Source organism: Oncorhynchus mykiss, chromosome 11 (genome assembly GCF_057628025.1).
Source record: "Oncorhynchus mykiss isolate SJ-2025 chromosome 11, ASM5762802v1, whole genome shotgun sequence".
Lineage (NCBI taxonomy): Eukaryota > Metazoa > Chordata > Actinopteri > Salmoniformes > Salmonidae > Oncorhynchus > Oncorhynchus mykiss.
Window position 1 is genome coordinate 15,437,631 of NC_143032.1, and position 19,967 is coordinate 15,457,597.

The window sequence follows — 19,967 nt, forward strand, 5'->3', positions numbered from 1 at the left end:
GGAGAGAAGAGGGGCGTGTGGAGAGGGGGAGAGAAGAGGGGCGTGTGGAGAGGGGGAGAGAAGAGGGGCGTGTGGAGAGGGGGAGAGAAGAGGGGCGTGTGGAGAGGGGGAGAGAAGAGGGGCGTGTGGAGAGGGGGAGAGAGGAGGGGCGTGTGGAGAGGGGGAGAGAGGAGGGGCGTGTGGAGAGGGGGAGAGAGGAGGGGCGTGTGGAGAGGGGGAGAGAGGAGGGGAGAGAGGGGCGTGGGGAGGGGCGTGGGGAGAGGGGGAGAGAGGGGGGGCGTGGGGAGAGGGGGAGAGAGGGGGGGCGTGGGGAGAGGAGGGGCGTGTGGAGGGGGGGCGTGGGGAGAGGGGGAGAGAGGAGGGGCGTGTGGAGAGGGGGAGAGAGGAGGGGCGTGTGGAGAGGGGGAGAGAGGAGGGGCGTGTGGAGAGGGGGAGAGGAGGGGCGTGTGGCGAGGGGGAGAGAGGAGGGGAGAGAGGGGCGTGTGGCGAGGGGGAGAGAGGAGGGGAGAGAGGGGCGTGGAGAGAGGAGGGGCGAGGAGGGGAGGGGAGAGGAGGGGCGTGGGGGGAGGGGGGGTGTGGGGAGAGGGGGAGAGAAGAGGGGCGTGTGGAGAGGGGGAGAGAGGAGGGGCGTGTGGAGAGGGGGAGAGAGGAGGGGCGTGGGGAGAGGAGGGGAGAGAGGGGCGTGGGGAGAGGAGGGGAGAGAGGGGGAGAGAGAGGTGGGAGGGGAGAGGGGGAGAGAGGTGGGGAGAGGGGGGGAGGGGCGTGGGGAGAGAGGGAGAGGGGGGGAGAGAGGAGGGGAGAGGGGAGGGGCGTGGGGAGAGAGGGAGAGGGGGGGGAGAGAGGAGGGGAGAGGGGAGGGGTGAAGAGAGAGAAGGGGAGGAGGGAGGGAGGGAGAGGAGAGCAGTCAATTGGAGAGAGTCAAGTGGAGAGAGAGTGAGACACGAGTAAGGGGGACAGATGTGGACGGGGAGGGAGGTAGGTAGAGTGAGGCAAACAGATGTAGAGAGCGTTAAACTGCACAGATCCCAGGATGGAAGCACAGGCAGGGGTCACACCAGCTTTCCCACTCTCCATCGGCCAAATCTGGAGAAAATGGGCAATTTGTGGCATTAATCACAATGGATTAGTGATTCTCATTGCTTAGTCATGCTCACAAAACCTTTCATCGAAGACTGGCCTGCATTAACCTCTGCGCTCGCGCACACACACTCATCCCTGCGCTGGGGCCGACTGCTCCTTGCCCATAGAAAATATACATTGCCAAGGAGATTCACATGGCATCCCACAGTGAGAGACACGCGATATCTTTCTCCCATCCTCTCTCACTCAAAGCTGAGAAACACATGCTGTAGAGACAAAGCAGAGGAATCTCATGCCCTCTTTTTTTCTTACACTCACATACACACTAAGGTTTAGGTTACTGTAAGAGATTCAATTCACTCTTCACAGCGACATGCCGTTCGCACACTCCTAAATGCATAGTATTATTGGCTAAACATTATACTGACAGTGGCATTCGTTCTTCATTTGTCGGAACAGATAATTAGTCCTTCTTTACATCTGTTACTTGAATAATGTGTATTTTCTCTGTTTCTCTGAATGACATTCTGAATTCGCAGTGTGTTTTTATGTGCCTCTGGTGTAAAATACTTAATGAAAGGTCTTTAGAGTTGACGGTGTACACCCGCTGTCTTGTTCCACATTGAGGGCTGTGTGTAAGGAGGGAGTGTGTGTAGGCTAGCGGTTAAGAGCACTGGGCCAGTAACCGAAAGGTCGCTGGTTTGAATCCCCAAGCTGACTAGCTTTGGGGGGGGGGGATTCTGTCTGTGTCCTTGAGCAAGGCACTCTTAACCCTAATTGCCCCTGTAAGTGGCTCTGAATAAGACCTGTTTTAGATCTGCTAAATGCCGTTTATATAAAAGGCCTAGCGTTAATGCTAGTTAAAGGCTACTGGTACTAGGGGGCTAACCTGCTCTTATTATCACTGTGTTTAGCGTTGTAATAAGGGATAATAAAACATTGAAATCAAAGTGTCTTCAAGGACACTACATAGTAAGAGTGATAAAACAATGATATAACATGCCTATTGTTTCTTTAGGCAAGGACACTGTACATAGTAAGAGTGATAAAACAATGATATAGCATGCCTATTGTTTCTTTAGGCAAGGACACTGTACATAGTAAGAGTGATAAAACAATGATATAACATGCCTATTGTTTCTTTAGGCATGGCAGAGCGATGGAACCCCGTCCACCAGCGAGGATTCTCTCTCCTACCGCCGTAGCTCCACATCCGACCCTGACCTTCGACCTCCAGCCCGACCCCGACCCCTCAGCGACTTTTACCCCTTGAAGGCTCATGTTTCGATGGCAGTGCCCCCGTCTCTGCTGTCTGGGTGTGATGCTCAGGTACAGCCCATGACCTGTGACTTTAACAGTGAAGAGAGTAGACTGAACGGGTTCAACACAGCCACCTGGTCCAGCCCTGTGATAGGCCACCCCTCCAGGATCATGAGGCTCTTCTCTACCCAGAAGAAGTGCACTGTTCCTGGGGACAGTCAGGGCTCCATCAGGCCCCTCTCTTTCCAGGGCCCTCCATCCAGTGCCGGGGTCCCGCAGGTTTGGCCAGGCCTGTCAGGGCTGACCGTCATGGGCTCCTTTAAGAAGCTACGCTCCTCAGTGCTCCAGGGTATCCAGAACCGAGGGACAGCCAATCAGGATGACGAGTACACCTCGGCAGCCATCCAGGGTGGAGATAATGTAATGGTCACAACCAATCAGAGCCCTAGACTTAGATGTGGGAAGGGCTATAGAGTCTCCAATGGGGTGTCTATTGGCCAACAGATGGCTGGGTTGAGCCCTTATGGTTCTGACAATGAAGATGAGGAGGAGGTAGTAGATGAGGAAGATGGACTACAGAGAAACACATGGTTCTCCAGGAGTATCCGGAGAGCGTACGGGGCGGGGCGCATCTCACTGCTGGACGCTGGGGAGGGGAAACGAGGGGAGGGTCCAGGACTGGGGGTTTTAACCAATCAGAGGCCAGGTTCAGGCTCCGGTTCAGTGTCAGAGGTGAACCTCCATTTGGAGGAGAGTGTGAATGAAAACGTGAATGCGCTAAGCAGACTGAGCAAGAGTGCAGACAACCTACACCTCTTCAAGGGCCCTTTCAGACACAAAGTCCCCTGTCCCTCTCCTCAGACAGACTCCCCAGGTGCCAATGGGGACCGCAGCATCCAGAGAACAGCCAGTGCCTCATCCGGTGACCTTAGGGACCGCAGCCAGAGCCCTGTTCGCTTTAGGAGTCCAGTGGGGGCCAAGGGCCACATGTTGAAGCTAGTGGGCAGTATAACTGACCTGACCGTGAGACGCAGACCTAACCCGCCTCCTGTCACCTCTCCGGGCTCCCCCGTGACCCCCTTGTCACCCCTCAGCCGTCTCCATGACGACTACTCGCGCCGCACGCCCTGCCTGCCCGCCAGCGACCGCCAACGCCGGCCCTTGCCCGCCAGAACGAGAGCTGCAGCGGAGAGGAAGAGGAATAGCACTTCAGTACGACTGGAACACACGCCTACCATCCACCCCCAGCCCCAGTCTGAGTACCACCCAGCCCTGTTCCCCATAGAGCCCCAGGAGGGACCAGACCATGTCTTCGCTTTTCCCAGCATTAACCAGCCTTTCACTACAACCTCATTTTCCCTGAGTGCTCGTGCTCAGAGGAGCAGCCTGTGTGAGGGGGACAGGCCTCAGGAGAGACAGGGAGACGGGTGGAGAGCACGGTGTGATTCCGCTCCACACCCCCAGCGGGAGCCCTGTGGGAGTCACAGCAAACACCAGCCAGACGTCAACGCAGAGGGAAAGACGGAACCAAAGCAGGTAAGAGAATACTTTGATAGTCCAAAATGCTACACTGGCTCTGTCCTGTAGTGCTTTGGAATTGCTTGCCTACTGATCTGAAAGGTGTTATCAGGTGAAAGTGATGTGCTGGTAGTGACCCCATCCTCTACATATTGTTGTTGATCAGCGGGCTCAAAGGGAACAGTGATTTGATCATAGAAAGCTTGTGGATTTATATTAAGAAGTAAAGTGGAAACACTCGTTGTCGTCAACATTGACCGTGCAGACTGAAAGCAAATGGCTTGTGGTCAAGCAACAAAAATGTGAAGCTTGAGTGACAGAGGGCGGGGCTAGGTCTGTGAGGAACACTGCATGGAGAGAGAAGAGAGGTATTACGGTGTAAACAATAAACATGGACGTGTCACATGGCATATCATATTTAACAAACTAAACATTCAAATACCATTAGAGAAGGTAAAGTATAAACCCAAACCGGTCTCGGCATCAATACCGGTGTAAAGTCAAATCCGGTATCCCGCCTAGCCCTACTGATAACGTGAACTTGGTTCCCAAGTTTCTAAACCGTACCAAACCATCTTTGGTATAGTGTCACCATAATATTTGAATTGAGGAAGTGTGATCATAGTCATTAGGATATGTTGGCAACCCGCAATACGTCCTGAATGCCCCCCAGCCTTCAGGTGGGAGCTGAACAGTACGTCCTGAATGCCCCCCAGCCTTCAGATGGGGGCTGAACAGTACATCCTGAATGCCCCCCAGCCTTCAGATGGGGGCTGAACAGTACGTCCTGAATGCCCCCCAGCCTTCAGATGGGGGCTGAACAGTATGTCCTGAATGCCCCCCAGCCTTCAGATGGGGGCTGAACAGTATGTCCTGAATGCCCCCCAGCCTTCAGATGGGAGCTGAACAGTATGTCCTGAATGCCCCCCAGCCTTCAGATGGGGGCTGAACAGTACGTCCTGAATGCCCCCCAGCCTTCAGATGGGGGCTGAACAGTATGTCCTGAATGCCCCCCAGCCTTCAGATGGGGGCTGAACAGTATGTCCTGAATGCCCCCCAGCCTTCAGATGGGAGCTGAACAGTATGTCCTGAATGCCCCCCAGCCTTCAGATGGGGGCTGAACAGTATGTCCTGAATGCCCCCAGTCCTCAGATGGGAGCTGAACAGTATGTCCTGAATGCCCCCAGTCCTCAGATGGGGGCTGAACAGTATGTCCTGAATGCCCCCCAGCCTTCAGATGGGGGCTGAACAGTATGTCCTGAATGCCCCCCAGCCTTCAGATGGGGGCTGAACAGTATGTCCTGAATGCCCCCCAGCCTTCAGATGGGGGCTGAACAGTATGTCCTGAATGCCCCCCAGCCTTCAGATGGGGGCTGAACAGTACGTCCTGAATGCCCCCCAGCCTTCAGATGGGAGCTGAACAGTATGTCCTGAATGCCCCCCAGCCTTCAGATGGGGGCTGAACAGTATGTCCTGAATGCCCCCCAGCCTTCAGATGGGGGCTGAACAGTATGTCCTGAATGCCCCCCAGCCTTCAGATGGGAGCTGAACAGTATGTCCTGAATGCCCCCCAGCCTTCAGATGGGGGCTGAACAGTACGTCCTGAATGCCCCCTAGCCTTCAGATGGGAGCTGAACAGTATGTCCTGAATGCCCCCCAGCCTTCAGATGGGGGCTGAACAGTACGTCCTGAATGCCCCCCAGCCTTCAGATGGGGGCTGAACAGTATGTCCTGAATGCCCCCCAGCCTTCAGATGGGGGCTGAACAGTACGTCCTGAATGCCCCCTAGCCTTCAGATGGGAGCTGAACAGTATGTCCTGAATGCCCCCCAGCCTTCAGATGGGGGCTGAACAGTACGTCCTGAATGCCCCCTAGCCTTCAGATGGGAGCTGAACAGTACGTCCTGAATGCCCCCTAGCCTTCAGATGGGAGCTGAACAGTATGTCCTGAATGCCCCCCAGCCTTCAGATGGGGGCTGAACAGTATGTCCTGAATGCCCCCCAGCCTTCAGATGGGAGCTGAACAGTACGTCCTGAATGCCCCCCAGCCTTCAGATGGGAGCTGAACAGTATGTCCTGAATGCCCCCCAGCCTTCAGATGGGAGCTGAACAGTATGTCCTGAATGCCCCCCAGCCTTCAGATGGGGGCTGAACAGTATGTCCTGAATGCCCCCCAGCCTTCAGATGGGGGCTGAACAGTACGTCCTGAATGCCCCCCAGCCTTCAGATGGGGGCTGAACAGTATGTCCTGAATGCCCCCCAGCCTTCAGATGGGAGCTGAACAGTATGTCCTGAATGCCCCCCAGCCTTCAGATGGGAGCTGAACAGTATGTCCTGAATGCCCCCCAGCCTTCAGATGGGGGCTGAACAGTATGTCCTGAATGCCCCCCAGCCTTCAGATGGGGGCTGAACAGTACGTCCTGAATGCCCCCCAGCCTTCAGATGGGAGCTGAACAGTACGTCCTGAATGCCCCCCAGCCTTCAGATGGGAGCTGAACAGTATGTCCTGAATGCCCCCCAGCCTTCAGATGGGGGCTGAACAGTATGTCCTGAATGCCCCCCAGCCTTCAGATGGGAGCTGAACAGTATGTCCTGAATGCCCCCCAGCCTTCAGATGGGAGCTGAACAGTATGTCCTGAATGCCCCCCAGCCTTCAGATGGGGGCTGAACAGTATGTCCTGAATGCCCCCCAGCCTTCAGATGGGGGCTGAACAGTACGTCCTGAATGCCCCCCAGCCTTCAGATGGGAGCTGAACAGTACGTCCTGAATGCCCCCCAGCCTTCAGATGGGAGCTGAACAGTATGTCCTGAATGCCCCCCAGCCTTCAGATGGGGGCTGAACAGTACGTCCTGAATGCCCCCTAGCCTTCAGATGGGAGCTGAACAGTATGTCCTGAATGCCCCCCAGCCTTCAGATGGGGGCTGAACAGTACGTCCTGAATGCCCCCTAGCCTTCAGATGGGAGCTGAACAGTATGTCCTGAATGCCCCCTAGCCTTCAGATGGGAGCTGAACAGTATGTCCTGAATGCCCCCTAGCCTTCAGATGGGAGCTGAACAGTATGTCCTGAATGCCCCCCAGCCTTCAGATGGGGGCTGAACAGTACGTCCTGAATGCCCCCTAGCCTTCAGATGGGAGCTGAACAGTATGTCCTGAATGCCCCCTAGCCTTCAGATGGGAGCTGAACAGTATGTCCTGAATGCCCCCTAGCCTTCAGATGGGAGCTGAACAGTATGTCCTGAATGCCCCCCAGCCTTCAGATGGGGGCTGAACAGTACGTCCTGAATGCCCCCCAGCCTTCAGATGGGGGCTGAACAGTATGTCCTGAATGCCCCCCAGCCTTCAGATGGGGGCTGAACAGTACGTCCTGAATGCCCCCCAGCCTTCAGATGGGAGCTGAACAGTATGTCCTGAATGCCCCCCAGCCTTCAGATGGGAGCTGAACAGTATGTCCTGAATGCCCCCCAGCCTTCAGATGGGGGCTGAACAGTGCACTTGAGATGTATTTTAAAGCTACTGGATGAAAAAGTTGTCATTTCCCAACATTTTGGTCAGTTGTATGCTGCTGCTTTGTGATCTATTAACAGCAAGGGTTCCATTAAATAGGCATCATATTTTTGACTGATGCATTTGGCAATATTCAGTTCATACACAAAACATATAAACAAAAGTATTGACTGTGAAAGTGAATACATGCAGGCCATTCATATATAGCTTATGCACAGCACTTTGTTGAAGTTGTTGTTTTCTTGCTGAAACTGCAAGCAACACCTGTCAATCTCAGACAATTCTCTCAAAACACACCGACTAGTATTATCAGTATGTTGTTCTGGTCGAAATTGTTACTCCTGCCATGTAACGATTACTGACATGGCAGATTCAGATGGGGCTAAAATGACACGTGTTGTGCTTGTGTACATCATTACATTACCCGACCACCCCCAGTAAAACTCATCCTGTCTGAATAGGGCTTAAGAGTAGTACTGTTGACCAGTCACTGATGAAGGAAAAATAACCTGCCGAACACCAAAACTATACCAAATGTTAATGTTTACGTGAACTGTTTTGACTAGGAAGCATGCGACAGTCTTAACATCACTCAAACCTAGCTACCCTAATTGGTCAAGTCAATTGTCAATCAAGCTCTACAGCCCAGCTGATTGGCTCCAGCCCCGTGTCGTATCTACTGTCACTCTACTCTCTGTGTCTCTGCGTTGGCAGTGTATTTGTCCCCACTTTGATTGTGTGACTGTAGAGGCCAGCTGTGGAGCCCAGCCACTCTGAAGGAGTCGAACAGGCACAGTTAATTATTAGGATTTGTTTATGATTGGTGGTGGTGGGATTGCGTAAGCAAGCAGTGTTCCCGTTCCAGTGTGCTGTGGCTGGTTGGCTGTGTGGTTATCAGTAAATGCACTGCTGTCCCCTCCCTTACCCCCCCAGCCAGCCCCTCTCTGGCCTCAACAGCAGGCAGGCCACGGGGACAAAGGCCACTAGTCACACTGAGCCTGGGAGAGTTTACTGAGGGGTTGTAGGAAAACGCTACAGACACAACCAGGAATAATACATTAGGGTTGTTAGAGGACTAGAGGTCGATCAGAAGACTGGTTTATTTGATCTAGGACCATGATGGCAGATTTTAGCTGATAAGATGAGGGGGAAGGAGCACATTTACTTTGGTTGAAGAGCGAGAAGCAGGGGAACGTACAGTAGAGGACTAAAGGAGAGGGAGACCCAGGCCTCGGGACAGAGGCCTGCCAGTGGGTTGTCATTTGACCATGATGCTGATCCACTGTGTACATTTCCAGTGCGTATGGACCAGACCAGACCAAGATCAGGAGGACCAGCAGGTAAGAGGACATCTCTGGGTAAATACAACTGAATTCAATCACTATTTGACACCATCCCTTTTGATTTAAACAAAGTTACGTAAATTGCATGGACTCACTCTGCAATAAGTGTTTTAAAATGATTTTTGAATTACTCCCTCGTCTCTCTACCCCAAACATACAATTAATTATCTGTAAGGTCCCTCAGTCGAGCAGTGAATTTCAAACATAGATTCAACCACAAAGACCAGGGAGGTTTTCCAATGCCTCGCAAAGATCATCACCTATTTGTAGATAGGTTAAAAAAAAGACATTTAAAAGCAGACATTGAATATCCCTTTGAGCATGGAGAAGTTATCAATTATACTTTGGATGGTGTATCAATACACCCAGTCACTATGAAGATGGTCTTTCTTCCTAACTTATTTGCCGGAGAGGCCAATGGTGACTTTAAACCGGTTACGGAGTTTAATGGCTGTTGTAGGAGAAAACTGAGGATGGATCAACAACATTGTAGTTACTCCACAACACTAACCTAATTGACAGTGAAAAGAAAGAATCCTAACAGAATAAAACTATTCCACAACATGCATCCTGTTTGCAAGAAGGAACTAAAGTAAAACTGCAAAAAATTGGTGAAGTAATTCACTTTTTGTCCTGAATACATACAAAGTTAGGTTTGGGGCAAATCCAATGCAACACATTACTGAGTACCGTTCCATTTTTTCAAGCATGGTGGTGGCTGCATCATGTTATGGGTATGCTTGTAATCTTTAAGAACTGGGTGTTTTTCAGTATGAAACGGAATTGAGCTAAGCACAGGCAAAATCCTAGAGGAAAATCTGGTTGTCTGCTTTCCACCAGCCACTGGAAGATGAATTCACCTTTCAGCAGGACAATAACCTAAAACAGAAGGCCAAATCTACTTTGGAGTTGCTTACCAAGAAGATTGTGAATGTTCCTAAGTTACAGTTTTGACTTAAACCTGCTTGAAAAATCTATGGCTAGACTTGGCGCAGTGGTCTAAGGCACTGCATTGCAGTGCTAGCTGTGCCACCAGAGACTCTGGTTCGAGTCCAGGCTCTGTTGCAGCCGGCCGCGACCGGGAAGTCCATGGGGCGACGCACAATTGGCCTAGCGTGGTCCGGGTTAGGGATGGTTTGGCCAGTAGGGATATCCTTGTCTCATCGCGCTGGCTTCCGAGTTGGATGCACGCTGTGTTAAGAAGCAGTGCAGGTTGGTTGGGTTGTGTTTCGGAGGACGCATGGCTCTCGACCTTCGTCTCTCCCAAGTTCGTACTGGAGTTGTATAAATAGAAAAATGTATTTAATCCATTTTGAATTCAGGCTGTAACACAGGCTGTAGAATAAGTCGAGGGGTATGTATACTTTCTGAAGGCACTGTAAAAGGTTTCGTTCAAATTTAAAAGTGATTGAGTTCAAATGAGTTTACCCCTCTCTCTTTGGGGGGAAAAAAACAATACTAATGTCAAACTAGCCTTAAACAGAACAGAACACATTACAGTAGTAAGCTTTCTGGTCAGTTAGATTAAACATTGCTCTATTTTTCAAATGACCAGTAACCTAAATAGGAATAAATGTGTACTCTGCTATCGCTCCTACTTGTGTGTACACATATATAATTTGATAAGACCTTTTTATTTCTTGAGGTTGTGATATGGGGAAAAGAATGTGCAAATATATATTAGAGTCCAAAGATATTAGTTATAACTTTCCACATTAATGACACATCAACTAAATGGCATGCTCTGTTTTTGATTCAGATCTTCCTTCCTGCAGATGTTTGTTAGAAGCAAACATTGTGGGGCATCTCATTGACCTTTCATCTTTGCTCTCACCTTCAGGGTACGTTAGACGAACAGGGCAGAGAGGCACTATTGGGGGGTGAAGAGATGCCCCCTCCTTCAGCCACCAGTACCCCTTCTCTCACACCAACATGGCCCCCAGAGTCTCCCACTTCACCCATGTCACCGACGAAAATAGGTTCCACAGAAACGTCCACGTCCTTCATCCCCAGGCAAAGGGCGGGCCGATCGAGGCCTCGACCAATCTCTGACTACGCTCAGCTGGTAGCCAGGAAGTACGCCATCCCCGAGGAGGAGACGGAGCTACATCCTAAGGAGAGGACTACAAATGGAACTCTCTATCAAGACGGCAAAAGCAATGGAGGCTCGCAGGACAGTGACAGCACAGAGAACTACAATGTGAATGGAGATCTCCCGTGCCGGAGGAGACAGCCAATGTCTGTTATTGGAGGAGCTGAGGAGAGAGAGGACCGTCTGCCTTCTGTAAGAACCTCACCTCTAAACAATGGCTAGATATATACTGAACAGAAATATATAAACGCAACATGTAAAGTGTTGGTCCCATGTTTCATGAGCTGAAATTAAAGATCCCAGAAATGTTCCATATGAACCAAAAGCTTGTTTCTCCCATTTTGTGCAGATTTTTTTACATCCCTGTTAGTGAGCAGTTCTCCTTTGCCAACATAATCCATCCACCTGACAGGTGTGGCATATCAAGAATCTGATTAAACCGCACGATCATTACACAGGTGCACCTTGTGCTGGGGGCAATAAAAGGCCCCTCTATCATGTGCAGTTTTGTCACAAAACCATGCCACAGATGTCTTAAGTTGTTGTCAGAATTGAATGTTAATTTCTCTACCATAAGCCACCTCCAACGTCATTTTAGAGAATTTGGCAGTGCGACCAACTGGCCTCACAACCGCAGACCACATGTAACCACGCCAGCCCAGGACATCCACATCTTCACCTGCGGGATTGTCTGAGACCAGCCACCTGGACAGCTGATGAAACTGTGGGTTTGTTTAACTGAAGAATTTCTGCACAAACTGTCAGAAACGTCTCAGGGAAGCTCATCTGGCTGCTTGTCGTCTTCACCAGGGTCTTGACTTGACTGCAGCTCGGCGTCGTAACTGACTTTAGTGGAAAAATGCTCACCTTCGATTGCCACTGGCACGTTGGATAAGTGTTCTCTTCACGGGCAAATGGCTGGCAGCATGCGTATATGGTGTTGTGTGGGCGAGCGGTTTGCTGATGTCAACGTTGTGAACAGAGTCCCCCATGGTGGCAGTAAGGTTATGGTATGGGCAGGCAAAAGTTACAGACAACAAACACATTTAGCATTTTACCGATGGCATTTTGAATGCACAGCTATACGGTGACGGGATTCTGAGGCCCGTTGTCGTGCCATTCATCTGCCACCATCACCTCATGTTTCAGCATGATGATGCACGGCCCCATGTCGCAAGAATCTGTAAGTAATTTCTTGAAGCTGAACATGTCCCAGTTCTTTAATGCATGCATACTCACCAGACATGTCACCCATTGAGCATGTTTGGGATTCTCTGGATCGACATGTATGACAGTGGTCCAGTTCCCTCCAATATCAAGCAACTTCACACAGCCATGGAAGAGGAGTGGGACAGCATACCACAGGCCACGATGAACAGTCTGATCAACTCTATGCGATGTGTCGCGCTGCATGAGGCAAATGGTGATCACACCAAATACTGCCTGGTTTTAGGATCCATGCCTCTCCCTTTTTTTAAATGTATCTGTGACCAACAGATACAGTACCAGTCAAAAGTTTGGACACACCTACTCATTCAAGGGTTTTTCTTTATTTTTACTATTTTATACATTGTAGAATAGTATTGAAGACATCAAAACTATGAAATAACACATGAAATCATGTAGTAACTAAAAAAGTGTTCAAGATATATTTTAGATTCTTCAAAGTAGCTACTCTCTGCCTTTGATAGCTTTGCACACTATTGGCATTCTCTCAACCAGCTTCATGAGGAATGTTTTTCCAACAGTCTTGAAGGAGTTCCCACATATGTGTATCACTGCAGAATGCTGTGGTAACCATGCTGGTTGTGTGCCTTGAATTCTAAATAAATCACAGACAGTGTCACCAGCAAAGCACCCCCACACAATCACACCACCTCCTCCATGCTTCACGGTGGGAACCACACATGCAGAGATAATCCGTTCACCTACTCTACGTCTCACAAAGACACGGCGGTTGGAACCAAAAATCTCATTCGGACTCATCAGACCAAAGGACATATTTCCACCGGTCTAATGTCCATTGCTTGTGTTTCTTGGCCCAAGCAAGTCTCTTATTATTATTGGTGTCCTTTAGTAGTGGTTTCTTTGCAGCAATTCGACCATGAAGGCCTGATTCACGTAGTCTCCTCTGAACAGTTGAGATGTATCTGTTACTTAAACTCTGAAGCATTTGCAGCCCAAATAATCTGAGGTGCAGTTTACTAATGAATTTATCCTCTGCAGCAGAGGTAACTCGGGGCATTCCTTTCCTGTGGCTGTCCTCATGAGAGCCAGTTTCATCATAGCACTTGATGGTTTCTGCGACTGCACTTGAAGAAACTTTTAAAGTTCTTGAAATGTTCCGTGTTGACTGACCTTCATGTCTTAAAGTAATGGACTGTCGTTCCTACCATAATATGGACTTGGTATTTTACCAAATAGGGTTTTCTTCTGTATACCACCCCTACCTTGTCACAACACAATTGAAAAGGTCATTAAGAAGGAAAGAAATTCCACAAATTAACTTTTAACATGTCACACATGTTAATTGAAATACATTCCAGGCGACTTACTCATGAAGCTGGTTGAGAGAATGCCAAGAGTGTGCAAAGCTGTCATCAAGGCAAAGGTTGGCTACTTTGAAGAATCTCAAATATAAAATGTATTTTGATTTAGTTAACACTTTTTTTGTTTTTTACATGATTCCATATGTGTTATTTCATAGTTTTGACATCTTCACTATTATTCTACAATGTAAACAATTAAGAAAAACCCTGGTATGAGTAGGGTGTCCAAACTTTTGGCTGGTAATGTACATATCTGTATTTCCAGTCGTGAAATCCATAGATTCGGGCCTAATGAATTAACTGATTTCCTTATGAACTGTAACTCAGTGAAATCATTTACACCATCTGTATTCCAGAGGAAATGCCCAGTATGTATCATAATGCCCTGTTTGTGATTTGTTCCCAAAGGCCCTAACACTGTCCTCTCCATGTCCCTCTAGCCCCTGTCGCGCCCCCCTGTCCCGTCCCACCAAGTGCCCCCCTACAAAGCGGTGTCGGCCAGGTTCCGCCCCTCCACCTTCTCCCAGAGCACCCCCATCGGACTGGACCGCCTCGGACGACGCAAACTACACAGAGTCCTCAGTGTTGAGGGTGTGTGTGTGTGTGAAAGAGAGGAATAAAGATGGAGAGAGCTTCTGTGAGAATGAGGCAGAGTGGGGTTGAGTGGTGAGGGTGTGTGAGAATGAGGCAGAGTGGGGTTGAGTGGTGAGGGTGTGTGAGAATGAGGCAGAGTGGGGTTGAGTGGTGAGGGTGTGTGAGAATGAGGCAGAGTGGGGTTGAGTGGTGAGGGTGTGTGAGAATGAGGCAGAGTGGGGTTGAGTGGTGAGGGTGTGTGAGAATGAGGCAGAGTGGGGTTGAGTGGTGAGGGTGTGTGAGAATGAGGCAGAGGGGGGTTGAGTGGTGAGGGTGTGTGAGAATGAGGCAGAGTGGGGTTGAGTGGTGAGGGTGTGTGAGAATGAGGCAGAGTGGGGTTGAGTGGTGAGGGTGTGTGAGAATGAGGCAGAGTGGGGTTGAGTGGTGAGGGTGTGTGAGAATGAGGCAGAGTGGGGTTGAGTGGTGAGGGTGTGTGAGAATGGGGCAGAGTGGGGTTGAGTGGTGAGGGTGTGTGAGAATGGGGCAGAGTGGGGTCGAGTGGTGAGGGTGTGTGAGAATGAGGCAGAGTGGGGTTGAGTGGTGAGGGTGTGTGAGAATGAGGCAGAGTGGGGTTGAGTGGTGAGGGTGTGTGAGAATGGGGCAGAGTGGGGTTGAGTGGTGAGGGTGTGTGAGAATGGGGCAGAGTGGGGTTGAGTGGTGAGGGTGTGTGAGAATGAGGCAGAGTGGGGTTGAGTGGTGAGGGTGTGTGAGAATGAGGCAGAGGGGGGTTGAGTGGTGAGGGTGTGTGAGAATGAGGCAGAGTGGGGTTGAGTGGTGAGGGTGTGTGAGAATGGGGCAGAGTGGGGTTGAGTGGTGAGGGTGTGTGAGAATGAGGCAGAGTGGGGTTGAGTGGTGAGGGTGTGTGAGAATGAGGCAGAGTGGGGTTGAGTGGTGAGGGTGTGTGAGAATGAGGCAGAGTGGGGTTGAGTGGTGAGGGTGTGTGAGAATGAGGCAGAGTGGGGTCGAGTGGTGAGGGTGTGTGAGAATGAGGCAGAGGGGGGTTGAGTGGTGAGGGTGTGTGAGAATGAGGCAGAGTGGGGTTGAGTGGTGAGGGTGTGTGAGAATGAGGCAGAGTGGGGTTGAGTGGTGAGGGTGTGTGAGAATGAGGCAGAGTGGGGTTGAGTGGTGAGGGTGTGTGAGAATGAGGCAGAGTGGGGTTGAGTGGTGAGGGTGTGTGAGAATGAGGCAGAGTGGGGTTGAGTGGCGAGGGTGTGTGAGAATGAGGCAGAGTGGGGTTGAGTGGTGAGGGTGTGTGAGAATGAGGCAGAGTAGGGTTGAGTGGTGAGGGTGTGTGAGAATGAGGCAGAGTGGGGTTGAGTGGTGAGGGTGTGTGAGAATGAGGCAGAGTGTGGTTGAGTGGTGAGGGTGTGTGAGAATGAGGCAGAGTGGGGTTGAGTGGTGAGGGTGTGTGAGAATGAGGCAGAGTGGGGTTGAGTGGTGAGGGTGTGTGAGAATGAGGCAGAGTGGGGTTGAGTGGTGAGGGTGTGTGAGAATGGGGCAGAGGGGGGTTGAGTGGTGAGGGTGTGTGAGAATGAGGCAGAGTGGGGTTGAGTGGTGAGGGTGTGTGAGAATGGGGCAGAGTGGGGTTGAGTGGTGAGGGTGTGTGAGAATGAGGCAGAGTGGGGTTGAGTGGTGAGGGTGTGTGAGAATGAGGCAGAGTGGGGTTGAGTGGTGAGGGTGTGTGAGAATGAGGCAGAGTGGGGTTGAGTGGTGAGGGTGTGAGAATGAGGCAGAGTGGGGTTGAGTGGTGAGGGTGTGTGAGAATGAGGCAGAGTGGGGTTGAGTGGTGAGGGTGTGTGAGAATGAGGCAGAGTGGGGTTGAGTGGTGAGGGTGTGTGAGAATGAGGCAGAGTGGGGTTGAGTGGTGAGGGTGTGTGAGAATGAGGCAGAAGGGGGTTGAGTGGTGAGGGTGTGTGAGAATGAGGCAGAGTGGGGTTGAGTGGTGAGGGTGTGTGAGAATGGGGCAGAGGGGGGTTGAGTGGTAAGGGTATGTGAGAATGGGGCAGAAGGGGGTTGAGTGGTGAGGGTGTGTGAGAATGGGGCAGAGGGGGGTTGAGTGGTGAGGGTGTGTGAGAATGTGTGGGTCTAGTTTCTGTAAATTAACAGCAAAACAGACGAGCTCTTTGAAAGTGTGATGTAAACGTATGTCTCCCCTCTTTCAGTGTGTGTGAGAGCATGTATAATGTTTAACTGTATTCTCCCCAAAGCAGACGCCGGCTCAGAGCGTTCTGCAGCGGTGGATGGTGACAGTGTGAGTGAAGAGGAGGGGAGCTTCGATGAGCTCAGCGACGTCACAACGTACCTGCAGCCTGGGGTGGAGCTGTCTGCTCTCAGCCAGGTGAGCTGCCCACCTGGGTGTTGACCTGCAGAGTGTGTTCTGTTACCGTTCCTGGCAACAGACGTAACGTCTCCAAGTCAACATGCCGTTTCTGCCAAGTCGTCTCTGATGTTTCTATGTGATTGTGTGTGATCTGTTTTGGTCCAAATTTGGACACGGCTGTGGTGTCCAAGTCCAAGCATAATCTGTGTGTCGGACATGAGTGTGCTGTGCATGTAATCTGTATTTATCTGTGTGTGTCTGTCATTACATGAAACTCTGTATCTCTGACTCTGTAACTCTGAATACAGAGAAACATCAGGGGAATAATGTGACTTCTCATTTCTTTAACTGGAAAATCTTCAGCCATCAGACAGTCTGATGTATGTAATAGTTTTATATATATATATATCTCTCTGTCTGTCTGTGTGTGTGTCAGTGGATAAGCCAGGGTCAAGCGGTGTATGCGGAGGCCCTGTGGGACCATGTGACGATGGAGGAGCAGGAGCTGGCGTTCAAGGCGGGGGATGTGATCCGGGTGCTGGAGGCCCCTCACAAGGACTGGTGGTGGGGCATGGGGGCAGACAGGGAGGCCTGGTTCCCCTCTAGCTTCGTCAGGGTAAAACTACTCTAATCACTTTTCCATCCACAGTTTTTATGTGAGTTAAGTCATACCGTATAATTTTTTTTTTTTTTTAATCGCAACAGCTGTGATGGAAACAGGAAGTTTTGGTACAATTTTATAAATGCCGACAGATCATTTGTTTGTTCGACATGGTAGGATCATTTTGTGTCGGTAAAATGTATTATGCAAGAAATTTCCAAAGACCAGAGTAGGCACATTTGCTATTTAACTCAACAGTTTTTGTGACAAAACTATCGGGAGTTGAAATGCGATGCAAACACATTGAACTTTAGAATTTTATTCGGTACATGAAAAGTACATTTTGTGTGCACTGTGTCATCAAGTCCTTCTGGTGCACTAACCCTGATTTCTTACATTTTCAATCAGTCAATTATTCACCATTCATGTTTTTATTTATATTTTTACACAAAAACAAGATATAGCTCAGGCCATAAAGCAAAACACTAAACAAAGGGCCACAAACAAAACTGTCTGTACAAGACATGATGGTTGGGTTGTTGAAATATAAGAAGTGTCCATGTTTTGTCTAAGTGGACATTGACCTCCCTGTGTAATTGATGTTTACTGTAGACCCTCCCAGCCAAAGGCTCTGAAACTGGCTTAGCGCCAACCACGCCCCTTAGTAGTGTGTGTTCAAGAGCTGAGGGGTTCAGAGGTTTCAGTGGTTTCCCTGGTGACTTGTGTTGATTGACAGTTACGTCTTAGTAAGGCAAGCTATGGTAACCATGGCGAGGCCAGTTAATTGATAGGTGGGTGACCGCTTGGTAATTTCCCTTATTGGTGATTGTTGTTGACGGACAGGGGCTTGTTAACCATACATGGTGTTTGCAATGTTACCATAGGGATGTAGGTTGGGTTAAGTTTCATTTATAGATGCTAGTTAACTAGGTGGACTGTGTGACTCAGGTTTCCCTGGTAACGTGGAGTGTGTTTTGATTGACAGGTTCGTGTGAACCAGGAGGAGGACTCAGGAGCAGAAAGTGTAGAGAGTTGTGCTCTGGACCAAGAGGACCCACACACTGACACCCGGGACACTCACACACACAGCACCGAGCACCGTGAGCAGATGAGGACTAACGTGGTCAAAGAGATCATGAATACTGAACGCATCTACATCAAACATCTCCGGGACATCTGTGAGGTGGGTGGAGGCTCGACCACAACCACCAACATTAACCGACCCTAACCCATCTCTTTCCACCATCACTGATATTACAACTAGGACTCTGGATTGCCACCAGCTTTTCTGCCCATTGGCTCCCCCTGCTGGTAAAACCTTAGCATTGAACACAACATCTGTCTTTTTCTGCATAGAAAAGTCTTGGGTGGGCCACCTGTTTTTTTCAGGGGCCTATATCCAAATAGATACATTTTTATTAGTGTTATTTATTTATTTATTTATTTATATATTTATTTATTTTTATTAAAATTATTTTCAGGATAGACATTTTTTTTTCCAGTGTTAACTTAAGACTAAAACCAGATATAAAGTATGTAGAAAAGATAATACGTATTTTGTGATAAGATCATCTTTGAGAACTAACAATCACAAAAATTAAAGCGACAGTCAGGGGGGGCCCCCATTTGAGTTTTTGTGTTGCTCAGATAGCATAAGCTATGGTGAAATGTGTAGAATTGCAGGACATTTGCTTTAAAACTGCACATTTTCTGTCTCATGTAAAATGTGTATAAATGTACACATTAGTTTTAAAACAGCTACATTTTGTCACTGCGCCCAACAGGAGGGCCTCTAAAATGTTTGATCGGAGACCACACCATTGGCCGCACCCCACCACTTAAGCCTCATTTTGACCCAGACAAAATGTCTAATGCTTTTCCCAGGGCTATATCCGCCAGTGTGGTAAACACCCGGGCATGTTCACTGAGCTGCAGTTAAAGACCATCTTCAGTAACATTGAGGACATCTACAAGTTCCAGAGACAGTTCCTCAAAGACCTGGAGAGGAAGTACAACACAGACCAGCCTCACCTCAGTGAGATAGGAGCCTGTTTCCTCTTACAGGTACGCTATACCCTTTGTGTACACACTTTCTTTACACACACACACTTTTTTCACAATTGGATCCAGCGTTTTTCCATACCATTATCTTTTTGCTCCGTGAGTACATTACACAGTTATACATTTCAACACCGTCATATCCCCGTTTGGCTCTATTGAACTATTTATGCCTCTCTCCCTCCCGGCTTTTCCACCCCCCACACTCTTTCCTTCCTTACCCTCTTCACTCACCCCCCCATCCTCTTATCCTCTCTCTCAGGGGGAGGGTTTTTCCATCTACTCTGAGTACTGTAACACCCACCCTGCAGCGTGTGGGGAGCTGCAGCGCCTCATGAAGCTGGGCAGGTACAAGCACTTCTTTGAGGCCTGCCGGCTGCTGCAGCAGATGATCGACATCTCCATCGCCGGCTTCCTGCTCACGCCCGTCCAGAAGATCTGCAAGTACCCCCTGCAGCTGGGAGAGCTGCTCAAATACACCCCCAAAGACCACAGGTAGGCCACAACACACACTGGACACTTTTTCCTTTACGAACTTCACAACGTATATACCCACTCACACGAATACACACACAAACCTTTTCACACTCTCCAATGCTGTTGATGTTGTGTTCTGTAGTGACTATGGTGGAGTTCGTGACGCGTACGAGGCGATGAAGAATGTGGCGAGCCTGATCAACGAGGGGAAAAGGAGGCTGGAGAGTATTGACGCCATAGCTCACTGGCAGGTGGCCATCCTACGCTGGGAGGTGAGGCTTCTCACAACTTTTTTACATTGTTACTCCAGCAGAAACCTGTTACCACCTTATTATTACATGGCTACTACAGTGTTTATGTTAAGGCTTTGCATCAAAACCCATTTCAACCTTGTGCTCGTCTCCTGTACTCAGTCTGGGAAATAAGGTGTCGTTTAACATGGGTCCATGCTATCCGGGGTCCTTGGGGCATCTCTACCCCATTTGACGTTGAAATGTAAAAAAGTTGAGGGTTATGGTAGGGGTTAAGGCA

The 19,967-nt window shown here is 49.7% G+C and overlaps 1 protein-coding gene across 4 annotated transcripts in view; it reads left to right on the plus strand.

The window, feature by feature from the left end:
- Nucleotides 1–19,967, plus strand: part of spata13 (spermatogenesis associated 13) — a 37,607-nt gene that overhangs the window by 12,380 nt on the left and 5,260 nt on the right. For 2 of the 4 annotated variants that reach the window (XM_090189515.1, XM_090189517.1), the window contains 10 exons: nt 2,227–3,876; nt 8,662–8,703; nt 10,547–10,990; nt 13,788–13,938; nt 16,191–16,318; nt 16,737–16,916; nt 17,887–18,084; nt 18,786–18,965; nt 19,222–19,454; nt 19,579–19,708. In XM_090189515.1, coding sequence (XP_090045641.1) covers nt 2,227–3,876; nt 8,662–8,703; nt 10,547–10,990; nt 13,788–13,938; nt 16,191–16,318; nt 16,737–16,916; nt 17,887–18,084; nt 18,786–18,965; nt 19,222–19,454; nt 19,579–19,708 — 3,336 coding nt within the window. Of the gene's footprint in view, nt 1–2,226; nt 3,877–8,661; nt 8,722–10,546; nt 10,991–13,787; nt 13,939–16,190; nt 16,319–16,736; nt 16,917–17,886; nt 18,085–18,785; nt 18,966–19,221; nt 19,455–19,578; nt 19,709–19,967 lie in introns of all 4 variants that reach the window. The other 2 variants (XM_090189516.1, XM_036934982.2) reach the window with 1 other exon arrangement.